At 39.6% G+C, this 21,492-nt stretch overlaps 2 protein-coding genes across 6 annotated transcripts in view; one reads left to right on the plus strand and one right to left on the minus strand.

Moving 5' to 3' along the window:
* Positions 1 to 474: 474 nt before the first annotated feature.
* Positions 475 to 21,492, minus strand: part of LOC103382540 (NACHT, LRR and PYD domains-containing protein 3-like) — a 26,396-nt gene continuing 5,378 nt past the window's right edge. The window contains exons 2-12 of one of the 5 annotated variants that reach the window (XM_025057242.1): positions 19,807 to 19,894; positions 10,361 to 10,452; positions 10,063 to 10,180; positions 8,897 to 8,990; positions 7,602 to 7,881; positions 7,431 to 7,505; positions 5,252 to 7,121; positions 4,742 to 4,915; positions 4,426 to 4,599; positions 4,297 to 4,343; positions 475 to 3,811 (exon numbers count right to left, since the gene is read on the minus strand). In XM_025057242.1, coding sequence (XP_024913010.1) covers positions 3,240 to 3,811; positions 4,297 to 4,343; positions 4,426 to 4,599; positions 4,742 to 4,915; positions 5,252 to 7,121; positions 7,431 to 7,505; positions 7,602 to 7,872 — 3,183 coding nt within the window. In that variant the 5' untranslated portion in view covers positions 7,873 to 7,881; positions 8,897 to 8,990; positions 10,063 to 10,180; positions 10,361 to 10,452; positions 19,807 to 19,894 and the 3' untranslated portion in view covers positions 475 to 3,239. Of the gene's footprint in view, positions 3,812 to 4,296; positions 4,344 to 4,425; positions 4,600 to 4,741; positions 4,916 to 5,251; positions 7,122 to 7,430; positions 7,506 to 7,601; positions 7,882 to 8,896; positions 8,991 to 10,062; positions 10,453 to 19,806; positions 21,443 to 21,492 lie in introns of those variants that run through there. The other 4 variants (XM_008315364.3, XM_025057241.1, XM_025057240.1 and 1 more) reach the window with 4 other exon arrangements.
* cpm (carboxypeptidase M) overlaps positions 13,941 to 21,492 on the plus strand; it is a 15,865-nt gene continuing 8,313 nt past the window's right edge. Inside the window, exons 1-3 of the mRNA XM_008315351.3 lie at positions 13,941 to 15,242; positions 16,599 to 16,778; positions 19,275 to 19,372. Of these exons, the coding sequence (XP_008313573.1) occupies positions 16,613 to 16,778; positions 19,275 to 19,372 (264 nt within the window). The 5' untranslated portion in view covers positions 13,941 to 15,242; positions 16,599 to 16,612. The remainder of the gene's footprint in view (positions 15,243 to 16,598; positions 16,779 to 19,274; positions 19,373 to 21,492) is intronic.

Here is a 21,492-nt window from a genome sequence, read left to right on the forward strand (position 1 = left end):
TTCTCAAAAATGACTAAAAATACCCCCTACCTCAATTTGCCTCAACCCTCCTGTCGTGTTCATCCCACACCCCTGTGTTTGACCGGCCTGTTTTAACTGCTCTTAATCTAACATAAAAACCATCAATCACCACCAAATGTTTCTTTAACACTCTTTAGCTGTGAACAGTGTCTCAGAGTAGTGGTTAATACGAATAACTACATACAAAATAGAAAAAGGGACTGAAAGTTTATAACAAAATGAATGTAATGTAAAAAAGACACGGAAAACCAGAGACCGAACTGCTCACCGTGTGAGGTTGTGTGTTTCTGTGTCTTGATAACTGTGTTGGCCTCATAATCAGCTACAATTAACGTCTCAACAGAAAGCAAGAGCAGCGTGTGGGTGGAAGCTTTCAACAGCAAAACCATTGATATGGAAATATCTGTCTCTCTCTCACTCACTCACACACACACACTGCAGCAGAAGAGGTTTCATTTTCTGTCCCACCAAACCTTTTATTAGGATGTGAGTCGGAAAAGTGGTCATTACAGACACGAGAATTTTTCTAACGCTTTTCTCCATGTTTTTTTTTTCTTTAGCACATTTCTTTAATTAGCTCTTTTATTCCCAAATGCTGGTCACTTAGCATGAACTAAACCATTTTTATGAACAGCTCATCTGCTAACTCATTTCTTGGTTAATCAAATGTTGTTCTAGGCATGAATAAAGTGGCTCCTGAATGTTCATATAGATAGCATGACTTCAACAATGTAACAATTTGATCATTTTCCTTTTTTAAGGTGTTTTTTTTTTCCCTTTTTCTTACTTTTTTTTGTCTCGTTTCAGTTTGAAATTTAGGTTTCTTTAAGCTTTAACTGGTCACTTTATATGAAATGTAAATGTATTTTTGAAAATGTCTCATAAAACATTATAATAAGAACAACAAAAACATTTAAATACAAACCTTTAAGTCAAAAAACAAGGTATAAATGTAACATGTGAAAACTAACGAATGACAAGAAACGTTCCGTTCTACAATAAATAACTTTAAGAAGTGGCAGGTATTTACTAGCCAATCACCACGAAGAGGAAAAAAAAAACAAACAAATGGAAAAATAAAAAATCACATTTAAACAACATTTATTTCATTTATTTCTAAACCGTATAATGTCTCTTTTCAACTAACAACTTTTTTATTTTCGTTTGGTTAAAAAAAAAAAAATTCTATAAATATTTTTTTAGCTTAGTTCCTGTACATCCTGGGGCACATTTGCTCGCAGGCACAGAGGCAAAAGTCGTTTTCCGACTCGCATCCATGGCAACATAGAGAAAGAGGGAGGCACGTTACCATAGTAACCCCCCTTAAGCGAAAAAGAGAACCTGTCACTCACTCACTCTCTCTCTCTGACTGTCTGTCTCTCTCTCTCTCTCTCTCTCCTCCTCCATCTTGTACACGTCAGTTCAGGTTTCTGAGCCTGACAGGATTATAACCTGACATGAAACCTTTATTACACACACACACACACACACACACACACATACACACACACACACATACACACACTGCCTGTGACATTGAGAGAAACTGAAAGCTGCACAGTCCCAGTACAAATCAAACCTTATATACCCTGAAGTAAAAACACACTCTCACACACACACACAGGCACACACACATACACTAAACGAGGGTTTCCCAAACCTTTTCTGCTTTTTAAACCCCCCACCCAAAAAAGAAAACAAGCCACATACACACATACACACACACACACCAATGCGTAATCCTCTGCTTTGGGGATGACGTGGGCTAACTGTTAAAAAAAAACGTCATTTTATGCTAGCGTTGCCCCGTTTGGCTACTACTGCTGCTCCAAGAAGATCGACCAATAATACTTATCGGATATCGCACAATATTATTATCGGATATTCATTTTACACCACCTTCATGGCACCGTGCCCCCTCTACGGGCCGCGCCCCCCACTTTGGGAACCTCTGGACTAAGCAGCTGTGAGCAGTTAGATTACAGACTCAGAATATCAAGGTGAAGGAATGAGCAGATTAAGCCTTTTTTTCTTTAAATGTTGCTGAGATTGTTTATCGAATGTCTTTTTTTTTTCCTTTTTTTAAATTCGTAAAAGATCAAACAAAATCTAAAGACACACATTCAACACCTGAACCTGGGGATAAATGGTGTCTCAGCCTTTGTGAAATTTCAGTTTCATTTATGGCCGAGCGAGAAAGAGAGAAAACCTGAGGGTAAATTTCATTTTTACATAATTGCAAAACAGCTCAGTGGAAAGAGTCAAAACATAATTAGTCTACGTTAGTGCCGACGAAGCCAGGTGTGAAACAAATGAATTAATTGAAAATTAAGTTCCACTCTTGAACAGTCAGATTAGTCACTGCTGTGGCCTAATTAATTCTCTGCAACCTACATACAGTACACAACACACTGGGTTAGTTAAGGGGTGATGAAAAGAACACTGCGGTAAAAAAAAAAAAAAAAAATTCTCGCTTAACTAACCGTGAGTGAAGAGTTCAAGAGTGACAGATTTAGCTTGGCCAATAGTTAGCGGTTAGGCCTTAGAAAGGTCTGTCCCAGGTAGCTTCTCAATATTGTTCTTTGTATTGTTGTGTTGTTGTAGATATGTACACAAAGAAATCTTTAGTTGTATGCAGTAGGGATGCCACTTGAAAGTTTGCGTTTTGCATCCTCTACTCCTATATTACTTCAGTGACGCAATTCTAACGTGTTTTGCAAACGTATATCCTTTGCAACTTGGTCCGTTCCTGAGAGCTCTCCCCTGGATAAGGAGCCCTAGAAATCTTCCAAAGAAATTATGACAGGGTGAAATGTCCCAAAAATCTCGACAAAAAAAAAAAACAGAGAACAATAAGAAGGAAGGATCCAGTCAACATTAAAACCACCATTTAGTCCAAGATTTTTAGATTCTGTCCAAATTAAAGGAAAAAATCCAAATGGCACAAAGTGTCCATGTGGACTTGAGTATAAGTAGAGATGAAAGTTTGGGCCAGAAATGTTTACGGGCAACAATGTTTAGCAGCGATTCCATTGTGGTAAACTGTGAGTTGCAACCACATACTTAATGGCGCCTCGTGTGGCAGCCTGTGTCGGTTGCAAAGACTCACACTGTGAATTTCCCCATTGCGGGATAAATAAGTGCCAACAAGTGCAATCCAAACTTATCAAGGTCCATCATTTCTAAAGGTCCATCGATCTGTCCCATCATCCCTCCATCTAAAACATGTCTTTTGAAGCTTCAGGGAGAGATACTGATGATCCAAACTTTATGGAAGAATAGTCAACCCCAAAACCAAAGGCTGGGTAGAGTGGTTCTGTAAATTCAGACGTGAACGTGTGAAGCGGGATCAGCTTATGATAGCCAACTTTGTAAAAGGTCAGAGTTCCCGCTGGAAAGTCCAGAAAAACTGCCACTTTTTGGGTTGCAGGGGATGCGGGGGGGTTAATGGGTTTAACTTCATTTTCATGCTGGATAGAGTAGCTTTCTTTTCCCTGGCACAGCAGTGCCCAGGAGTGATCATTGGACCCAAGGCCAATGTCCGCACCCTGTCCCTTTCTTATTATCCCTTTATATGTTACGCCAATGTGAGCACTACCTTTCCACGATACCTCCCAGTAAGAGCGTCCATTCAGTCCAGTGTCGCCCAGCACCTGAAGCCAACAGTCAAATCTGTCTAGATGATAAAAATACAGCAACTTCTCTTCAACAGCTGTCACAACTGTGTTCCCGTCGGACAGTTTCATGTTTGTGTGGGCTGTGTTTTGGTCAAGGACAAGTTTGCAAAAATCTGAGGGACAAAAAAAGGCAAGGTCATATAAATACTAACAAGCAGCGTAAAAAAGTAAAAAATGATTAGGGATGCAATGAATATTTGGCCATCAAAAATCTTTGCAGAAAATGCCCCATTTTCGTGTTTCAACTGAAAGACTTTTATCACAGACACAACACAGCCGAAACAGTTTTGTTTGTTGTGGTGACACAAGCAAAAACCGCACCCAACACTAATCGGATCATCTGTATTTCAGATCCGATGATCCAAGCCGCATTGGGTGCGGATATCCTGATTAGAGATGGCGAAGCACAAAATTTGTGACCCACAACAATCTTTTGTTGTTTTGATACACTATTGTGAGGTTGTGTGGTTTTGGCTAAGAATATTCGTTCTGATGCGTCTCTATTAATTATCTTTAATTGATCTTAACTTGATACGCCTGTGCTAATGATTCCACTAATTACTCTAACGATATGACTTGTTGATTTTAGAAAACTTACATTTCTTAACACCAGCCTTTAGTCGTTCTTGTCCACAGTTGTTGAGCCTAAAAAGCAGAACAGAGTTATATATTTTACGTCACCTCAGGAATGTCTAATTTAGTGATAAACTACTAGTGCGTCTTGTACTTGAGGATATCCAGTTGACAGTTTGGGTCTTTCTTCAAATCCATCAGCATTTTTTTCACTGACTCTCCTGGATGGTTGAAGCTCAAGTCCAGCTCTCTTAGGTTGGAGGGGTTGGCCTTCAGAGCTAAAGCCAGAACTTTACATCCATCAGCTGAGATCATGCACCCTGAAAGTCTTAATACAGAGAAGAAAACAATGACTGAATTATGAGTGCATTTTATTCTCAAGCTGGGAGGGTAAAGCATCAGGTCAAAAGTCTTATTGAACAGCAAAGTTCTTATTATTACTTCACCACCGTGGGCATTACTCAACTTACCGGAGAACTTTAAGGGCACAAGTTCCTTTCCGCAGTCCAGAACTTAGGCGCTTTGCTCCTGCGTCTTTCAGTTCATTGTCACTTAGGTCCAACTCCGTCAGTATGGAAGACTCAGAGCAAAGAACCTCTGCCAGGGCTAAACAAACAGTCTGGGACAGTTTGCAGCTGACCAACCTGAGGAGTTACATAAAATGAGTGTACAGCTGGTCCTCACTTAACGACAAAGTTACGTTCCGAAGACCCCACCGTTGAACAATTTCGTCGTTCAACAAAACCCCCTGGACCTACAAAGGACTGTTGATGAGAAGCCATAACTGTTAGCGATCGATTGGACCTTCTTAACTCCCTCATGTATGTACATGCTTAGTCACAACCCCGCTGCCAGTGCATTTTGCACCTGTCGTAACTCTGAGTCATCGTTTAATGAAATCATCATTAAGTGAGCACCAGCTGTAGTTAGTGGATACATTCTGCAGTTTGATAGAGTCAATGATGTGATTTTGTACTTACAATGATTTTTTGGAAGCCTTCACCACTGGCAACAGTCTGAAGAGACCTTCCTCTGTGGGGCAGTATTTTCTCAAGTCAAATTCATTCACTGTTTTTTCTGACGATACTAAAAAGAATACCAGAGCTTGCCAGTTGAGAGGTGTGAGGTTGCTCGAGGGAAGAATTTCTGGGTTTAGATATTGTTGGATTTCATTTACTAAGGAATTTTCTTTCAGCTCATTGAGGCAGTAAAAGAGATTGAATGTTCTCTCAGTAGAGGTATTCTCTCTTATTCCTGTCTGGATGGATTCAATGGTTTCCTGGTAATTGTTCTGAGTCTGCCCTTTGAAACCCTTCAACAGGGGTTTAAGGACGACCTGACTGCTCTGGAGAGAAAGACCCAACAGGAACCTCAGGAACAAGTCAAGTTGTCCATTAGAACTTTGTAAGGCGTTCTGAATTGCAATCGTGTGAACTTCTGTCAAAGATTTCTTCACACACGGCTTGAACAGCCTTTCCAGATCCAGCTTTGAGGACAGAACGTTCCTGTTTTTGTTAATGAGAGACATCACCACATGAAGTGCAGCCAGATACTCCATTAGGCTCAAATGGACAAAGCTGTATTTTTTGGGAGCATCGTCGTCTCTCCACCTGTGCACCTCCTCGAAAACCTCCGTCAACACATCCACGTACAACGAGGCTTTATGGCTTTTAATGCCACTGTCTTTTAGGTCTTTCTCGTAGAAGAGGTTACCTTCATTCAGTTTAACGAAAGCTAGTTTTGCTAATGACTTGATGTAGCGAATGCTCTGTTTCTTGCCACATTTTTCTCCTGTGGATGTGATCTGATACATCAGGAACTCGGAGTACATTTCCGTTAATGTTGTTGGTAGTTCCATATTTGCTTTCTTCTTCAGAACCTCTTTCAGAACAATAGAGGTGATCCAACAGAAGACTGGAATGTGACACATAATGAATAGAGTTCGTGAAGCCTTGATGTGGGAGATTATTGTGTCGGCCTGATTTCTGTCTGGGAATTTCTTCTCGAAGTACTCCTCTTTTTGTGGATCGTTAAACCCTCTGACTAGCGTCTTTCTTTGGACAAAGTCACCATTGATCAGTTTGACAGCACCTGGCCGAGTGCTGATCCAAATACGTGCAGATGGAAGTAGTTCTCCACGAATTAGAGCTGACAGCAGGACCTCCACTGACGCAGACTGTGTTACATCGAAGGGCACTAATGGCTTTTTGCTTTGAGTTAAGTCCAGCTGAAGGCGACTTTCATCCAGTCCATCCAACACAAACAGGATTTTATATTTATTGTTTTTATTTTTGTAATCTCGACATCCCGAGGCTTGGAGTTCTGTGAAAACCTTTTGGAGGTATTCCTTTGGGATGCCTTTTGTTTCCCAGATGCTCTCATAGACAAGTTGGGCAAAAGTCAAATGCTTGTCCTTCAGCAAATTGAGTTCACTAAAGCCGAAAGGAAATAAAAAATGTATATCCTGATTTTGCCTCCCGTTGGCCCAGTCCAAGACAAACTTTTTAACAAGGATGGTTTTGCCAATTCCTGCAATTCCTGCCGTCAGCACTGTTCGTATCGGTTTGTCATTGGGACTTTGGAATATCTTGTTGGGGTTAATTAGCTTCTCTGCATCTGCCATCTTGGCTTTTGCGCTTCCACTCCAGTCTATCTCATGCTGCTCATTGATTTCTATATCACCTCCATCTGTGAGGAAGAGCTCCACAAAAATGTCGTCTAGACACTCTGCTTTATTTTTCTCTGACATGCCTTCTTTAACCACCACGAAGCAATCTTTGAGGTAGGACTGGAGCTGGCCCTGGTGCATGACGACGTCTGGATCTTGATCTGGATCCTGTTCAGGGAACTCTGCGTTTAGCGGGAACAAAGTCAGATGATGAGTACATTTTTTAAATCGCAATGAGTTTGATCGTAGTTACTTAGTTTCAATGCAAAGGATTAGAGTCAAAACCTGGTATACCGGCAAAATGAGGGTCTATGGGATCTTCATAAATCCCAGTGAAGTTGATTTACCTCAGATGAAATTGATTAAAGTTTTAACAAACTCTTGGTTCGATTAGGACCCTAAAGCTCCCATTACTATTTTTAAGCCAAAGCTTTCAATACAAATACATTATTTACAACAGCAACAGCTCTCAAAGAATAGCTTTACTGTACCTTCATATCCACTAGTGTTGAGCAGAGGGTCAAACGTATGAATTGCTGGAGGTGTTATAACATTGACATAGATCTCTACACACAGGGAAAGGGAAATGGAAATTTAGTTCACTTTATTAGATCAGATTATTCTGAAGTGAGTCATTTGCAAATCTTCTTTCTATAGCTTACCGTTTGGTTTAAGGCTGTTGTTACACAAAGCCTGCACCAGGTCCAACCTAGGGATCTTTTTGAGAACAGCCTGGGTCACTTCCAAAACCTGATCTGGGTAATACTGCCCCATCAAAATTGCTGTTTCCAGCCGGTCTGCTGACTCAAGACGGTACAGTGGGATCCGCTGAAGGTTATCCTCCAACTTATGCAGATGAAACTTGAAGCGTCTGAAATCATCGTCCTTCAAGTCCTCCAGAATTGGCACCAGCTGATCATTAACGTGCGCCATATCTGCTTCCTGTTTGGATCGGGTCACAAAAGGAAAAGTTTTGGCCTGGTTTTTAATCAAGTTTCCAAAATAGTTTTTGGTAATGTTTTTGGGGTTCTTGGAGGAATTTTTTTTTTAAGTTTGATAATTTAGCTCATTTTTGGCCCTTTTTGCTATATAAACCAACATCTGTCCTACTAGCTTTACTAGCATTGCTGATCAGTTCAGATCATGTTTCCTTTCACTTATTCCAGAAGGTTTTGTTCTATGTTAGTTGCACTGGCATCTAGAATGTATTTAAATTCTATTTATTTTGTGTATGTGGATACATCCAAGTCTCTGTTTTTCTCTTTAAGGATCTCAGTGAAAAAAACTTTTCACTGAGATCAGTCCTGCTGTAATCAACAATACCTTGCTTATGATACAACACTGGAAAAAAAAACAGGAAAAAAATGAACAGGAATCATGTGGTCATGAAGTGTCAAAAGAATATCTGTTTGTTGTTTGTGGAGTTAAAAAAAAAAAAATTTCCTTGTCAGTAGGGGCAATAAAAATATAGTCGTAATCGCATGGCACTAATAGCAAGATATCATAAATGCTCTTTAGTCAGTCTCTATATCACCTATGTTTAATTGGTGCTGTAGGTCTACATTCCCGCAAATACTGCAGGTGTGGGTTCAACTCCGAATAAGGAAGCAAAACATTTGACGAAAGGCAAATGGCAAAAACAAATCCTTGTGAAAGTAAAAACAACGTTTGCAAGGTTAAAACAAAAAAAACAGATAAACAAATATAGGAACCATCAAACAGAGCGCTGAAGTTGTGTCGTAGCTATAAAGATAAAGATATGAAGCATTCAAACCGAAAAAAAAAATCCTAACAATGTAAAAATGCTAAGGCCAAATGGAAACAGTGTTAGGTGCTAAGCTGTTAAGTTTTCACTGCTGAATTGTACATGAACGACATGAGTTGTTTCAAAAATAGATTTTTATAAATGTAAAAGAGGTCTTCAGGCAAAGTGAAAGATACTGTAAACATCACTTACCTCTTTTGCTGTTCTCCAGAAACAACCTGTAGGTTCGTGCCGATGTAGAACTTGTTTTAAATGGTTGTTGTCTTCCTCCTCCTTGTTCGCCAGCCTTATCAGAAATAATAAAAGACAAAGTCTGGAAACTCTGACATCAGGGCAAAGTCCAGCAGTTAAGAGGCAAGAAAAAAAATCCCAGCCCATGAAACACCCAGGTCTGTTTGTGTGGCTCTGTTAAATCAGATGTTTATAATCTAAAAAAAAAAAATTCTCTCAACCAATTCTACATTTATTCCAAATTATTTCAACTAACTTAATGACCCATTGTATCCAAAGCCTTCTTTAAAAGAATGTTGAACTCTTACTGCGTAATTACTTCAGTCGGTTGCTGTTGTGACGTCTTCAATTACTTTCGTTAGTGATGGAACTGCTGAGAGTTTTGAAAAAAAAAATTCTTCTAGTACTTTCGAAATTTAAACAAGCAACGGTACTGGTCTGTATTTGCTAATACTGTCAACATTGTTTCCACATTCCTGACACTTTCTAGGAGTTTCTAGGGGTCCTTAATTTATGACGTTCCTTGAGTGTTTCGCTGTTACGTCACCATCTAACTCGGTCCTTAGTTTATGACGTTCCTTGAGCTAAGGCGTTTCGCTGTTACGTCACCATCTAACTCTGTTCCTCATTTCACTGTAGTTTCTTCCAAACACACGTAAACATTTCAGGTAATTACCCACACGGAGGCTGCACCCTCTCCCTTCCCGTTAGCTCTGCTGATTACGTAAACATCATAACTATTAATCCTCAATGACACGCTGTTGTTTTCAGGCAATAAACCAATTTACAGGTATTATACTATCTCTTTAGATATTTACACCTTTCTTCAATAAAAATTTAAAGGCAATGTGTTTAAAGGAGCAGTGCAAGGATTTTGCCAAAATCCTTTCAACTGTAAATATGCGCATTTTTGGTGGATATGTTAAGTTGTTTATTATTATATTATATGATATTATATTATATTTTATTATATTAAAAAGACTTGTTCCCCGGGCCTTGAGTTTGACATGTGCATTAAATATTCAACTTAAACAACTGCTTATTATGGCAATAGTCAAAACTCTGCACCAATATTTACAGGAAGTGAATCCACATTTTTACGTGGGTAGGAATAAATGTGATAGTACTGTTAGGGTCTCCCCCTTCTGGCAGCAAGGACAGCGAGCTTGATGTCAGTGACACTCAGAAGGAGAGGACCTAAGTCGGGTTTGAGAAACCGTTGTGACTTTTCTGATTGCCCAGCATCTGTAGAGAAGAGATAGCAAAGGTACTGTTATGAGGAGCAGGAGGAGCAGATGAGGCTGCAAGTCATTCATTACCAAAATCCTCTGGAGAAGTGGAAACTGTCTGGAGCCTGAGATAGTGGTCTCAGTTTGACAATGGCCGGAGACAATGAGGAGAAGAGAAGAAGAAGACAGTCTTCACCCATCCAGAGATGAGGCGTTCCGGGAGGCAACGGTACTCCAAAAGTCAGGTGCCGTGACTGTGGCGTCCGACCAGAAACTGCTTCCTGATGACTGACACAGAATTGTCACGATTACCCACAAAGCACATTCCGACACAGAAGAACACGTACAGTTCCATTTTAAGGCCTTCTCTGCTGGTCGAAACAGTACCAGAATCAGTGACTTATATTTCAATATATTTATCATGAATATTTATACAGTAATACAGAGTATTCCGTTCTCATCATTCATTCTCATTCTCAGCTTTTCTCTTGGTTGTCCTGCAGCCAGTGTGTACTCAAGTTTTTACCCAATCATATTTCAGCCATTATCTGTTACCAGGGTCAAATAAATCTGCCCTATGGCCTTTAGAAGCAGTGTTGTGGGCGCTGAGGAGCCTGAAATGAATGGCAATGAAAGTGCTTCTGTAACCAATCAGATTTTGAGTTTGCGACACCAAGAACGTCCAGCGGTCCTTCAGTTACATTAGCGATTTAAAGTGATTTGATTGGACTATTTTTAGAGTGCATAACAAAGAAAGTTTGTGAAAACTAAAAATACATCAAGTGTAAAAGGGAAAAAAAAAAAAAATTTCCCAGTGTTTTGCATGTGAAGATGCTGACATAAGTGGGTGAAAAATCATGTGGTTCCCATGACAATGGTTTGGTGTTTCTTTCTGTCTGTAACTGACATTTATTTAATCTATATCTGTCTGCAACAGGTCTTCTTTGACACGAGAAAAAAAAAACATCCCATTTGATCTTAGAGTATGAAAAATCGTACTAACAGAGTACGGGCCACATACTGTATATATACACAGGTGTACATTCATAACGTGGTACAGTTTTATTTTTGAAACATCATCTTTTTTTTTCTAAGCATTTTTTCCACCATTTGCCTGCTGTGTGTGTGTGTGTGTGTGTGTGTGTGTGTGTGCGCGTGTGCGCGTGTGTGTGTGACGAAGACGAAGTAATGGTAGTAATAACAACAATTATTTCATACACACTTGCTGTGGGAGAAATGTCAGATTGATCATTTCCTTAGAGTGCAGATAAAACACTGTGCTGACAGCTAACACACACACACACACACACACACACACACATATACACACACACACACACACACACACACACATCACCATTGTCATATATATATACCCCTCCTATAGCCTTTAATTAAATTCTCTTGTTTCTGCCAAACACGGTTGCCGTGTGAAACTTTAAAATGACAAAACCTCGATGAGGAACAAGAAACAGCGACTGTCACCAAACAAACGAAGACAACGTCAGAAAACCAAGTCGTCGACCGCGACCATAAATAACTGTCATATTAAAGGAAGTGTCAATTACCTCAGGGGGACCTGAGAAAATTGGAGGGAAGATACGTTTTTGTCCTGCACCGTACAACACGTGTTTGATCATCTGTCTGTCTGTCTGTCTGTCCGTCTGACTGACTGTCTGTCCGTCTGTCTGACTGACTGTCTGACTGTCTGTCTGTCTGTCCGTCTGTCTGACTGTCTGTCTGACTGACTGTCTGACTGTCTGACTGACTGTCTGACTGTCTGTCCGTCTGTCTGTCTGTCTGACTGTCTGTCTGTCTGTCCGTCTGACTGACTGTCTGTCCGTCTGTCTGACTGTCTGTCTGACTGACTGACTGTCTGTCTGACTGACTGTCTGACTGACTGTCTGTCCATCTGACTGACTGTCTGTCTGTCTGACTGGCTGTCTGTCTGACTGACTGGCTGTCTGTCTGACTGGCTGTCTGTCTGTCTGACTGACTGTCTGTCTGACTGTCTGTCTGTCTGACTGTCTGACTGTCTGTCTGTCTGTCTGACGGACTGACTGTCTGTCTGTCTGTCTGACTGTCTGTCTGACTGACTGTCTGTCTGACTGACTGACTGACTGACTGTCTGACTGTCTGTCTGTCTGACTGACTGTCTGTCTGTCCGTCTGGCTGACTGTCTGTCTGTCTGTCTGTCCGTCTGACTGACTGTCTGTCTGTTCGTCTAAGTCCCAACGTTTCCTCTTCGTCGACTTCAACCTTTTTATCTTAACTTTTCTCAAAGTTTTAAACAACTTTCAGTCTCTCTCTCTCTCTCGTGTCTCCACATTGTTGTGTCGTCGAAAATTAGTTTTCAAATACACACCAAGACACACAGGGAGTTTGGGGGGGTCTGATGTTGTAACTGTCCGTCTTTTGCGGTGGCTTCATTAAGTCCCTGTTTCTGAGCTTTGCTTCTCATTTTCTTGACCGTGTCCCTTTAAATGAGCTGTCAGTCAGAAGGACGCCCCCACAAGGCACCACTTCAACATTGTACACGATGAGGAATTAAAACAACTTCACAAACTACTGATGTCGAGAGTTGACTGACGGAATGATCAAGATGCTAATTGCTCCTTTGGTGGTCAACAGTAAGAATCAAACACCTGTTCAGCTCTTTTAAAGACCTCAAGACAGACTGAAGCATCTTCAGGTCCATCAATACCTAAACAAACCTACATTCTCATGCTGTCTAGAACACTAGAACTAGGTTCTACAGCATCTTTGATCAACCTTAGACCGTGGATTCTCTGATCCTAAACCAGGGGTGTCAAACTCATTTTCACCGGGGCCACATCAGCAGTACAGTTGACCTTGAAGGGCTGGTTGTAAATGGAAGACTGTATAGATCAGAGGTACCCAACCCCCGGTCTGCGGACCAGTACCAGTCCATAGGTCATTTGGTACCGGACCGCAGTGGGACAAAGTGAAAAAATGTACTTAATTTTCAAAGAAAATCCATCCATATTCATTTATTTTCTTTATTTTAAGATAATCTGGCAATATTTTAAATTAACAGGTCATTCAGACTGATACAAACTGAACAGAGTCTAAAAGATGTTTTATTTTGAAAATGATAATAATGATCCTTATTGAGTAATGATCCTTCAATCCTCAGCACTTTACTGAACTGTCATGTCAGTACTGAGGTTCGTAACATGTTATACATGTTATATATATTATATATATATATATATATATATATGCATATATACACATGCATTTAATACAAATACTACTTAGTTCTACCTTGCAAACAGCTAGCAACCCTTCCTCATCCTTAAATGATCAATTAACGCCACCTCAAGGGCAAAATCATTATTGACATCTACTCATGGTCCAGTTGTGGGTTGTTTGCGGGCCCTGGTCTAGACCCTCAGCAAAACTAAAATATATATATATATATATATTGCAAAATACTTGGAACTTTTTCTTAAGAAATTCTGAAGACCAATTAAAATTTATGAAGGTCAAGAGATCAAGTTAATATTTGGAAGTAATTCCTGTGTAGGAACAGTAGATGGAGCTCAATTGCATGTTTACTGCTGCATAACTGTGCAGGGACTTAAGTCTTGTCTCGAACTCCAGTACTTCACATCAACTGTTGGACCTCGTAGCCAGTGATGTAGTTTATATCTAACGGCAGCAGATGGCGCCAAGGATCCGTCATATCAGCAGAGTCACAGAGTGGCAGTGAAAACATTCTTAATTTTTTTTTCTTTTCATTTTTGTCGAAATGGGGAATTCAAAAAGTTGTAATTTTAATTTAATAATAAATAAATCGTTTTAATTATTTTTATTCGTTCAAACAATGGATAGTTATTTTGGATTCAACCATTTGGTGATGTTTTTTGTTTTTTACTATTTGTTAACTTTGAATGAAAACGTTTTGCTTTCCTTTTGGTTTCTTTAAAGAATATATAATAATATTATTATATTTCAAAACTATGCTTGTTCAAGGCTCCAAAACAACTACAATTTTTTTTCTTCTCATTTAAGGTTGGTTACAGATTCCAGAATATTGAATTACATTTATTTCAGTATTCTTAAGACTACTGAGTATCTAAATTCTTTCTTCAAGAATCTGGAACATCCTTTGATTCCCCAGTGCCTAGAGCATCCCCCTAGGACAATAACATCCTTTTTTTACCCCTGTTAAAACCACTCCCACAAACCCCCTAAGAACCTTCGAGTGCATGAACATCCCAAACTCAAGAACCTTAATGACCTTTCTCAAAGGTCCCAGTGAGGCCTCCTCCCTGCAGGACCTACATCCGCAACAACACTTCAAATATACATTACTGTAAACGTTGTTTATCAGCCAATAGTGTCTAGGTTATTAGTATTATTAGTAGTAGTAGTAGTAGTAGCAGTAGTAGTAGTAGTAGTGGTATTTATAGCTTTTAAATTCTGAACAAAATCTTTAGCAAATAAAGTCAAGAACATTTCCAGGATATCATTCATTTTAGCACACAGGGATACAGGTCATCTGCTGCCTCCTGTGGTCAGTTTGTGTCACTGAGGTAAATGTGAATGAAAACAATCAAATGTTGATAAAAATCATCTGATTGGTCTGATAAATAAAAAATTGAAAAAATAGCTAAGAGAGCCAATATAAAAACACGCCATGTGTTTTGTTGTTAAAGTACATTGGTAGTACTTTTTACTTTTTAATAAAACAAAAGAATAAAGTCAACCCATGAATTCTTAAAAAGAAAAATTGAAAAAAAAATTGCATTCATCGAGATTAAAGCTCAAACCGTTTGGTGTGAACGTGAACGAGTTCAACAGTTTCGTTCAAACAGAATGATTCATAGACGTGTGCACACGCACGCGCGCACACGAAACACACACACAAAACCGCACAACCATTAGCCCCGCCCCCGCGGGACTCCCTGTTGTAGTGTAAAAACTCTCTAACTCGGTCAATTCTCCTCAGTCACAGAAACTGCAACTCTCGTCTCTCTCGTTGCTGGACTTCGGGGAATTTCGGCGTTTTTCGGATCCGTCGGGACGGACCACCAACGGACACTGAACAGGTACGAACACAGAGAAGCGTTGGCTTCATAGCGTGTCATTCGAACCTAACGATCAATAATTGATTAACTGGAACATTCCTCTGGTTGAACGCTAAGTGAAAACTTAACATAATTAACGTGATAGATACAACTTTACAAACATATTAGGTCTTAGAGATTATTTATATTACTTAATATGTTTTCAGCCATGATACGAATACGGTTGCGATTATTGGTATTCTAAAATAAATGTATTTTCTCTCCCATCTTTCAGCACCATGCCTTATATATCTTAATGTTTATCTGTTGTTGATAAATAATTATGATAATTATAGTCCATTAACAAGACATAATGAGGTTAATAGAATTATTAAAATAACAATTTGAACTAATAGTAATGTTTGTTTGGTATAGTGTAAACCTCTGACTGACAAATTAAATCTGTTTAACAACTTCAATAAACTTGGCTAGCACTTTGTGGGCAAACTAAGGGCTGGGGGCCGGATGCGGCCCGTTCAGCTTTTTAATCCAGATCTGCCAAACATTTTCAAATTATATAATTTATTTATATTATCATTAAACTTCTGCCTTTTCCCTGCAATACCCACGTTTCCCCAATAGATGGCATAGAAAATGATAAAAGCATCTTAGCATTTTAGCCTTTATGCATGACTTTCCCATGTCATTTATCTTAGTTCACACGAACGCTCCATCTATCTGCTCCTGACCTAGCGCCCCCTGGTCATTTTAGGACAGTTGTGGCCACGAGTCAAAACGTTTGTCCGCGCCTGGCTTAGTCAATGACGTACAAAAAGACTATTTGTTAGCATCTTCTCTAAATTTTAGCTTTTGTTTAAGTTTAGGTTAGCTTGCTATTTGCAAAATGTTTTTCCCCGTTGCGTCGCCACACGAGTATAAATTTATTGAGAAAGTCTTGTTTTCGGATTCCGACACGGAAGACGGCTCTGTTTACATTCTCTGGTGCCCTTCATTATGGCTCACAGGCAGAAGTCATTGTAGACGATGATAAAGAATTCAACTGAACATTTTTCGTGTGTTCTTCATTGCTTTTCGCTGTAATTAATTCCATGTAAAAGCAATAGTTTCCATTTTCCTACATATTTCGTGAAATGTAACATACATAAATTCCGACTTAGGATGAAAATTCACCTCTAGAGCCAAACCCTGACTTAGGTCGAGAACCCCTTTTGTTTCCGTAGTTCTTTCCACCTTCTCATAACCGTGGGCACAGATTCCCAAATTCCCGTTAACTGCTTCAAATCTCACGTTCCTTCTTTACAACGAGCCAGACTTTAGCCAAACATTGATCTTTTTAAAAAAGCATTACACTTAACAATGATGATGTCTGCCCTGTAGGCTGTGCTGTCGTGATGCCCTCACTTATCTTCCTCCTCCTCCTCATCCTCATCATCACCTCCACCTCAACACTGGAGTTTCGATACCACAGCAACCGAGAGATTGAACAGATTCTCACCCAGATCAGCCTGTCCAACCCTGACATAACACACCTGTACAGCATCGGGAAATCTGTCAGAGGTATTGTGTGACATACAAAACATTTACATTTGCATGAAAAGTGAAATACTGAAGTGTTTTATAAATGCTCGTTTGGCTAAAGAACAGGGATGTCCGATAATATCGACGGACCGATATGATCAGCTCGAAATAAGCATAATTATGTAAGAATCGTTATCAGTTTTTCACTGATGCACAGCACACCACTGCATTCAACCCAGTGGTTATCAGTTATTTTCTGTCATGCCCCCCCCCCACCCTCTTGGGAACAGAAATGTTTTAACGCTACTGCAAATTGAAATTCTATTGAGAACCTGAAAACAGGTATATTTTTTGTCTGTACAAACCACTGCATGAGTTGCTGCCACCTAGTGACTGGAGGCTTATTATCATTCAAGCATTACAGCTGTGGTACTTATGTCCAGCAGGCCATATTCCATTGGAAGCCCCTCCCCACCCCCACCCCACTATTTGAGAAGTACTGTTTGAACCCATCAGCATGTGGCGCTTACCATTCTTAACAACCAGGCCATCGCTGACCCGCTATATTGATACTGGTAGATATCGGAAATTATGTGTTTGGACAATATCGGCATCAAGGTAATATCGGACAACCCTACTATAGATCATCTACATCAGCTCAAATCTATGGTGCCAAGATGTGTCAGGAGTCTTTAAACCTCTCACTCTCCCACACCTGAGTCCATTAAAAAAAACGGAGGTTCTTTAACCTCACAAGGTCAAAAAAGCTGCTGGTTCACTACTGTCTCCTCTGGCTACTTTGAGTCACTGAGGTAAATCTAGAAGTTAAACAGTGAAGTCACAAAGTAACACATTTAAACTAAGTGACAAAGGTATGAGAGGATCAACAGTTATAATCATTGATTTTACCTTTAGATATCGGTACAGGGATAGTAAAAGTAGAAGCAGCAGTTAGCATACTCCTCGAAAAACCTGAGACGTGACCTTTAAAATACCTGGAGGGTAAGTTACGTCACACTAACTTCACAGCCGACATGGTTATGGTAGGGAGCTTTTTACTGCAGTGGGTGACAGAGACACGCAGTTACTGTACGTCAGACAGAAGTTACTGAATGAATGAGAGAGGAGCAGGTCTGAGCACGTCTGTGACACACACACACACTAACACACACACTCACACTAACACACAGCATATACAGTACATGCCGGATGGTGTCCTGGATTAGCTCAGATTAGTGTGTGTGTGTGTGTGTGATTAGCCAGATTGAACTATTCTGGATTAAAGTGACATATGGGCTCTGCTGTGCCATATGATCAGACACACACACCCAGACAGGTTCAATGTTGCCGTGGTGACTGTGACACCTGACACTGTCCTCAGTCAGCGGTGACTGTGACTGTGTGTGATCCACTTTAGTCACTGGTGATCTCAAAGAAGCAATTATTGTTATAAACTTATTTTTCTACTATAAAAGAATATTTTTTAAAAGATACACTTAATCTACCAAGAATTTTTTTTTTTCAATTTTAGGTCAGAAATGACCCAGTCCACTGTTTTTCAACCTTGGGGTCGGGTCCCCACGTGGGGTCGTCTGGAATTCAAATGGGGTCGACTGAAATGTCTAGTAATTCAATTTGAAAAATGACTGATAAAAATGTTTCTTCAACTAATTATGATTCTTTTTAAAATCATGACTAAAACACCTCACATAATCTTTCATGAATATAATTTGAGTTCAAATATAAATATATAAAATAAATGTCACTCATTAAGAGAAAAAATATATATCAAATATGTAAGACATGAATATAAATATATAATACATATATAAATAAATATCAAATACAACTATAGGAATAAAATCTTATATGTATCTATATGTCTGCGTGTGTTCATACTATATTTACATATACACATTTATATATATTTACTTAACAGTATCTGTTATGGGCTTATTGCACATGGTTTTCGTATATGTTCATTGTGGTTTTTATATATTATATACTGAACGTGAGTTGAGAGAGACAATAATAATAATAATAATACAGAAAAGGCCTTAAACATCGACATCGGCCAAGGGATTATTTTATAATTAGCCCTGCAACAATCTAATCCAGAGTATAGTATTAAGTGAGTAAAAAAAATACTCACTTAATTTTTAAGTTATTTCATTCATCGGTCGATTTTACTTAAGGGATAGCTAACAACGACCAAAGACAAAGCCAACACGAGTGGAGCCATATTTTCTTTACTTTAGCTAGCTCTAAAATCTTCAAGTGTTCGTTTGGGCTTTTATGTTTGTGAAGAGCTAGACATAAGTAGCCTCTGTCACACACAGAAGGTGACTCAGTACAGCCTTAATACTTGTTAAACGAACAGTTAGCGGTTTCAGTATGATGTGAACCAGCTTTCGGAAAGATAATCGTCACTTTCCATCGCAACACTCACCGAAGATAAATTTGTTACAGTAGGACCTGTAATATGTTTGTTACAAGTGTGTGTGTGTGTGTGTATGTGTGTATTTCCTCCATCAGGTCAGCAGCTGTGGGTCTTAGCCCTGGGCCTCAGGCCTCGACAACACACACTTGGAATCCCCGAATTTAAATATGTGGGCAACATGCATGGAAATGAGGTGAGAGGCAGACACACACACACACGTAAACACACATATAATCGTCCTTTGTTTTTACACATCCTGATCTGTAGCTAACTCTAACTGAGCATACATATCAGGTTCTACTCATTAACATCAGACATTCATCTAAGGTCGTGGTTGATGTCGTGTATCGGCACAAACCATAAGTTATAAAAAAAAACGTTAACAGAACAGTCAAAATGAGGAGGAGCAGCAGGAGTAATGGGAAATAACGAGGAGGAACTACTGTATCTTACCTTTGCAGCACAACATTCATTACATTCATTCCTAGCTTCAAAACTGAGTAGTAGCCAGAGACAGAACCCTGATAGCTAGCTAGCTAGCTAGCTGGATGGATAGATAGACAGATAGATGCACCTCTACCAATTCAAATATTGGTATTGGGCTGGCTACTTCATTTGAATACTCACACGTGTCAATCCAGGGACCCACAGCCAACAGCACACCAGTCAGCGAGTGTCTTCGTTTGAGCGTCTCATTGTCCTCATTGGTAGTTTACTGTAATCAAGTAGGTTAACAGTGTCAGGAGTTTGGCAGTACAAAGACAGGAGCAACATTTACTGTTAGATTCTGGTACGATACAAGCACTTTGTTTTACACACTTTACACATCTGCTTTACACGAGTAAGGTCCTGGGTTCGAGCCCCAGAGGAACCACATATTCCTAATGGCGCCTCCTGTGGCAGCCTGGGTGGGTTGCAAAGACTCTGAATAGAAGACTGTGATCTTGCCCACTGTGGGACGAATAAGGGAATTAGCTAGCTATTTATATATATAACTTATAACTTATTTTTTGCCAAATCTTGTTCAATCAACTACAAATATCACATGTTTTTTCCGAACTAATCTTTAGCGATTTTGGCTAGCTTTGGGGGGTTTTTTGTAACTTGAAACATTTTGAAAAGTTTTAGCTCTTTTTTATCTATATATACAGTATATATATAAGCATATATCTATATACAGAAGGATATTATACCTTCTGTGCCTATGTTCTTAGTCCTTATGTGTACCTGTAGCATTGGTTTTAGCAATCTTTTGGGTTTCAAACCAAAGGGTATTCTGTCCCTTAGCCCTGCTAAAATCTTTTTTGTTTAACACATAAGGGCCTGCACAAAAACCATGAGACACATGCACGCTCGTGTGCACGTGAGCAGCGCTGCTCCCTGTGGACAGGAAGCAGGGGTAAAAAGAAGCTGAAGAGATTTAACAAAAGCTATTGAGAGTCGGACTTGCTCCATGCACACAGTCTGAGTGTGTGTGTCTTTGTGTGTGTGAAGAGACTGTGCGAGTCAACACAACTTCTTTGAACTAATCCCTTGTAAACTAGTTAGTTAGTTAGTCAGTCAGTTGTAAGTTTAAATGTTCCACGTTCACAGCTTCCTTATTTCTAGCACAAAAAATAACTATGATGCTCACACTCCAGGCCGTAGGTGACAGATACACACCTACGGTTTGTTCACCAGTCGGAGAGTGATGTCAGTGCACAAGAATGTTTGGTGATCGTACACAAGACCACTTTGCACAACTTGTTGGAGCGACTGATTTTTTTTTTTTTTTTTGCTTCTACTTTGTGGTGGACACTCGGGTAAGAGCAGGGTTGTGCAACAAAGAATTTTTCTTTAACCTTCTGACCTTCAATATCACATCAATGTGAAACGGGACGCTGTGAGCACAGACACCACGACTGACAGAAGCTACAACACCATATGATATATTGCAGCAAAAAAAAAAAAATCATCTTAAATGACAAAATCAAAACTAGTTTGTTGGAAATCAATGCTCAGAGTTTCTCAAAGACTGACGGGGCCTGGTGTGGGCCGGTAATGACAGACCCCCATTTACATGACATTGACATCAACCCTAATAAATGCACCCCACCCCCATCAGTCTGGCTTTTAATGGCATCTGACATCTGTTGTCCCGCTGGTAGGCTGTGTAATTTAGTTCTCGTGCACTAAGGTTTCTTCTTTATTCAACAATAAAAACGCAGTTACCTGAAGAAGTTATAATAACGTAAAAAATTAAAATTTGATGCATGTACCACAATATTCTATTCTATTACACCCCCCCCCCCCCCACACGCTCATCTCCTGTAT

Source organism: Cynoglossus semilaevis, chromosome 8, assembly GCF_000523025.1.
Source record: "Cynoglossus semilaevis isolate Cse_v1.0 chromosome 8, Cse_v1.0, whole genome shotgun sequence".
Taxonomy (NCBI): Eukaryota; Metazoa; Chordata; class Actinopteri; order Pleuronectiformes; family Cynoglossidae; genus Cynoglossus; species Cynoglossus semilaevis.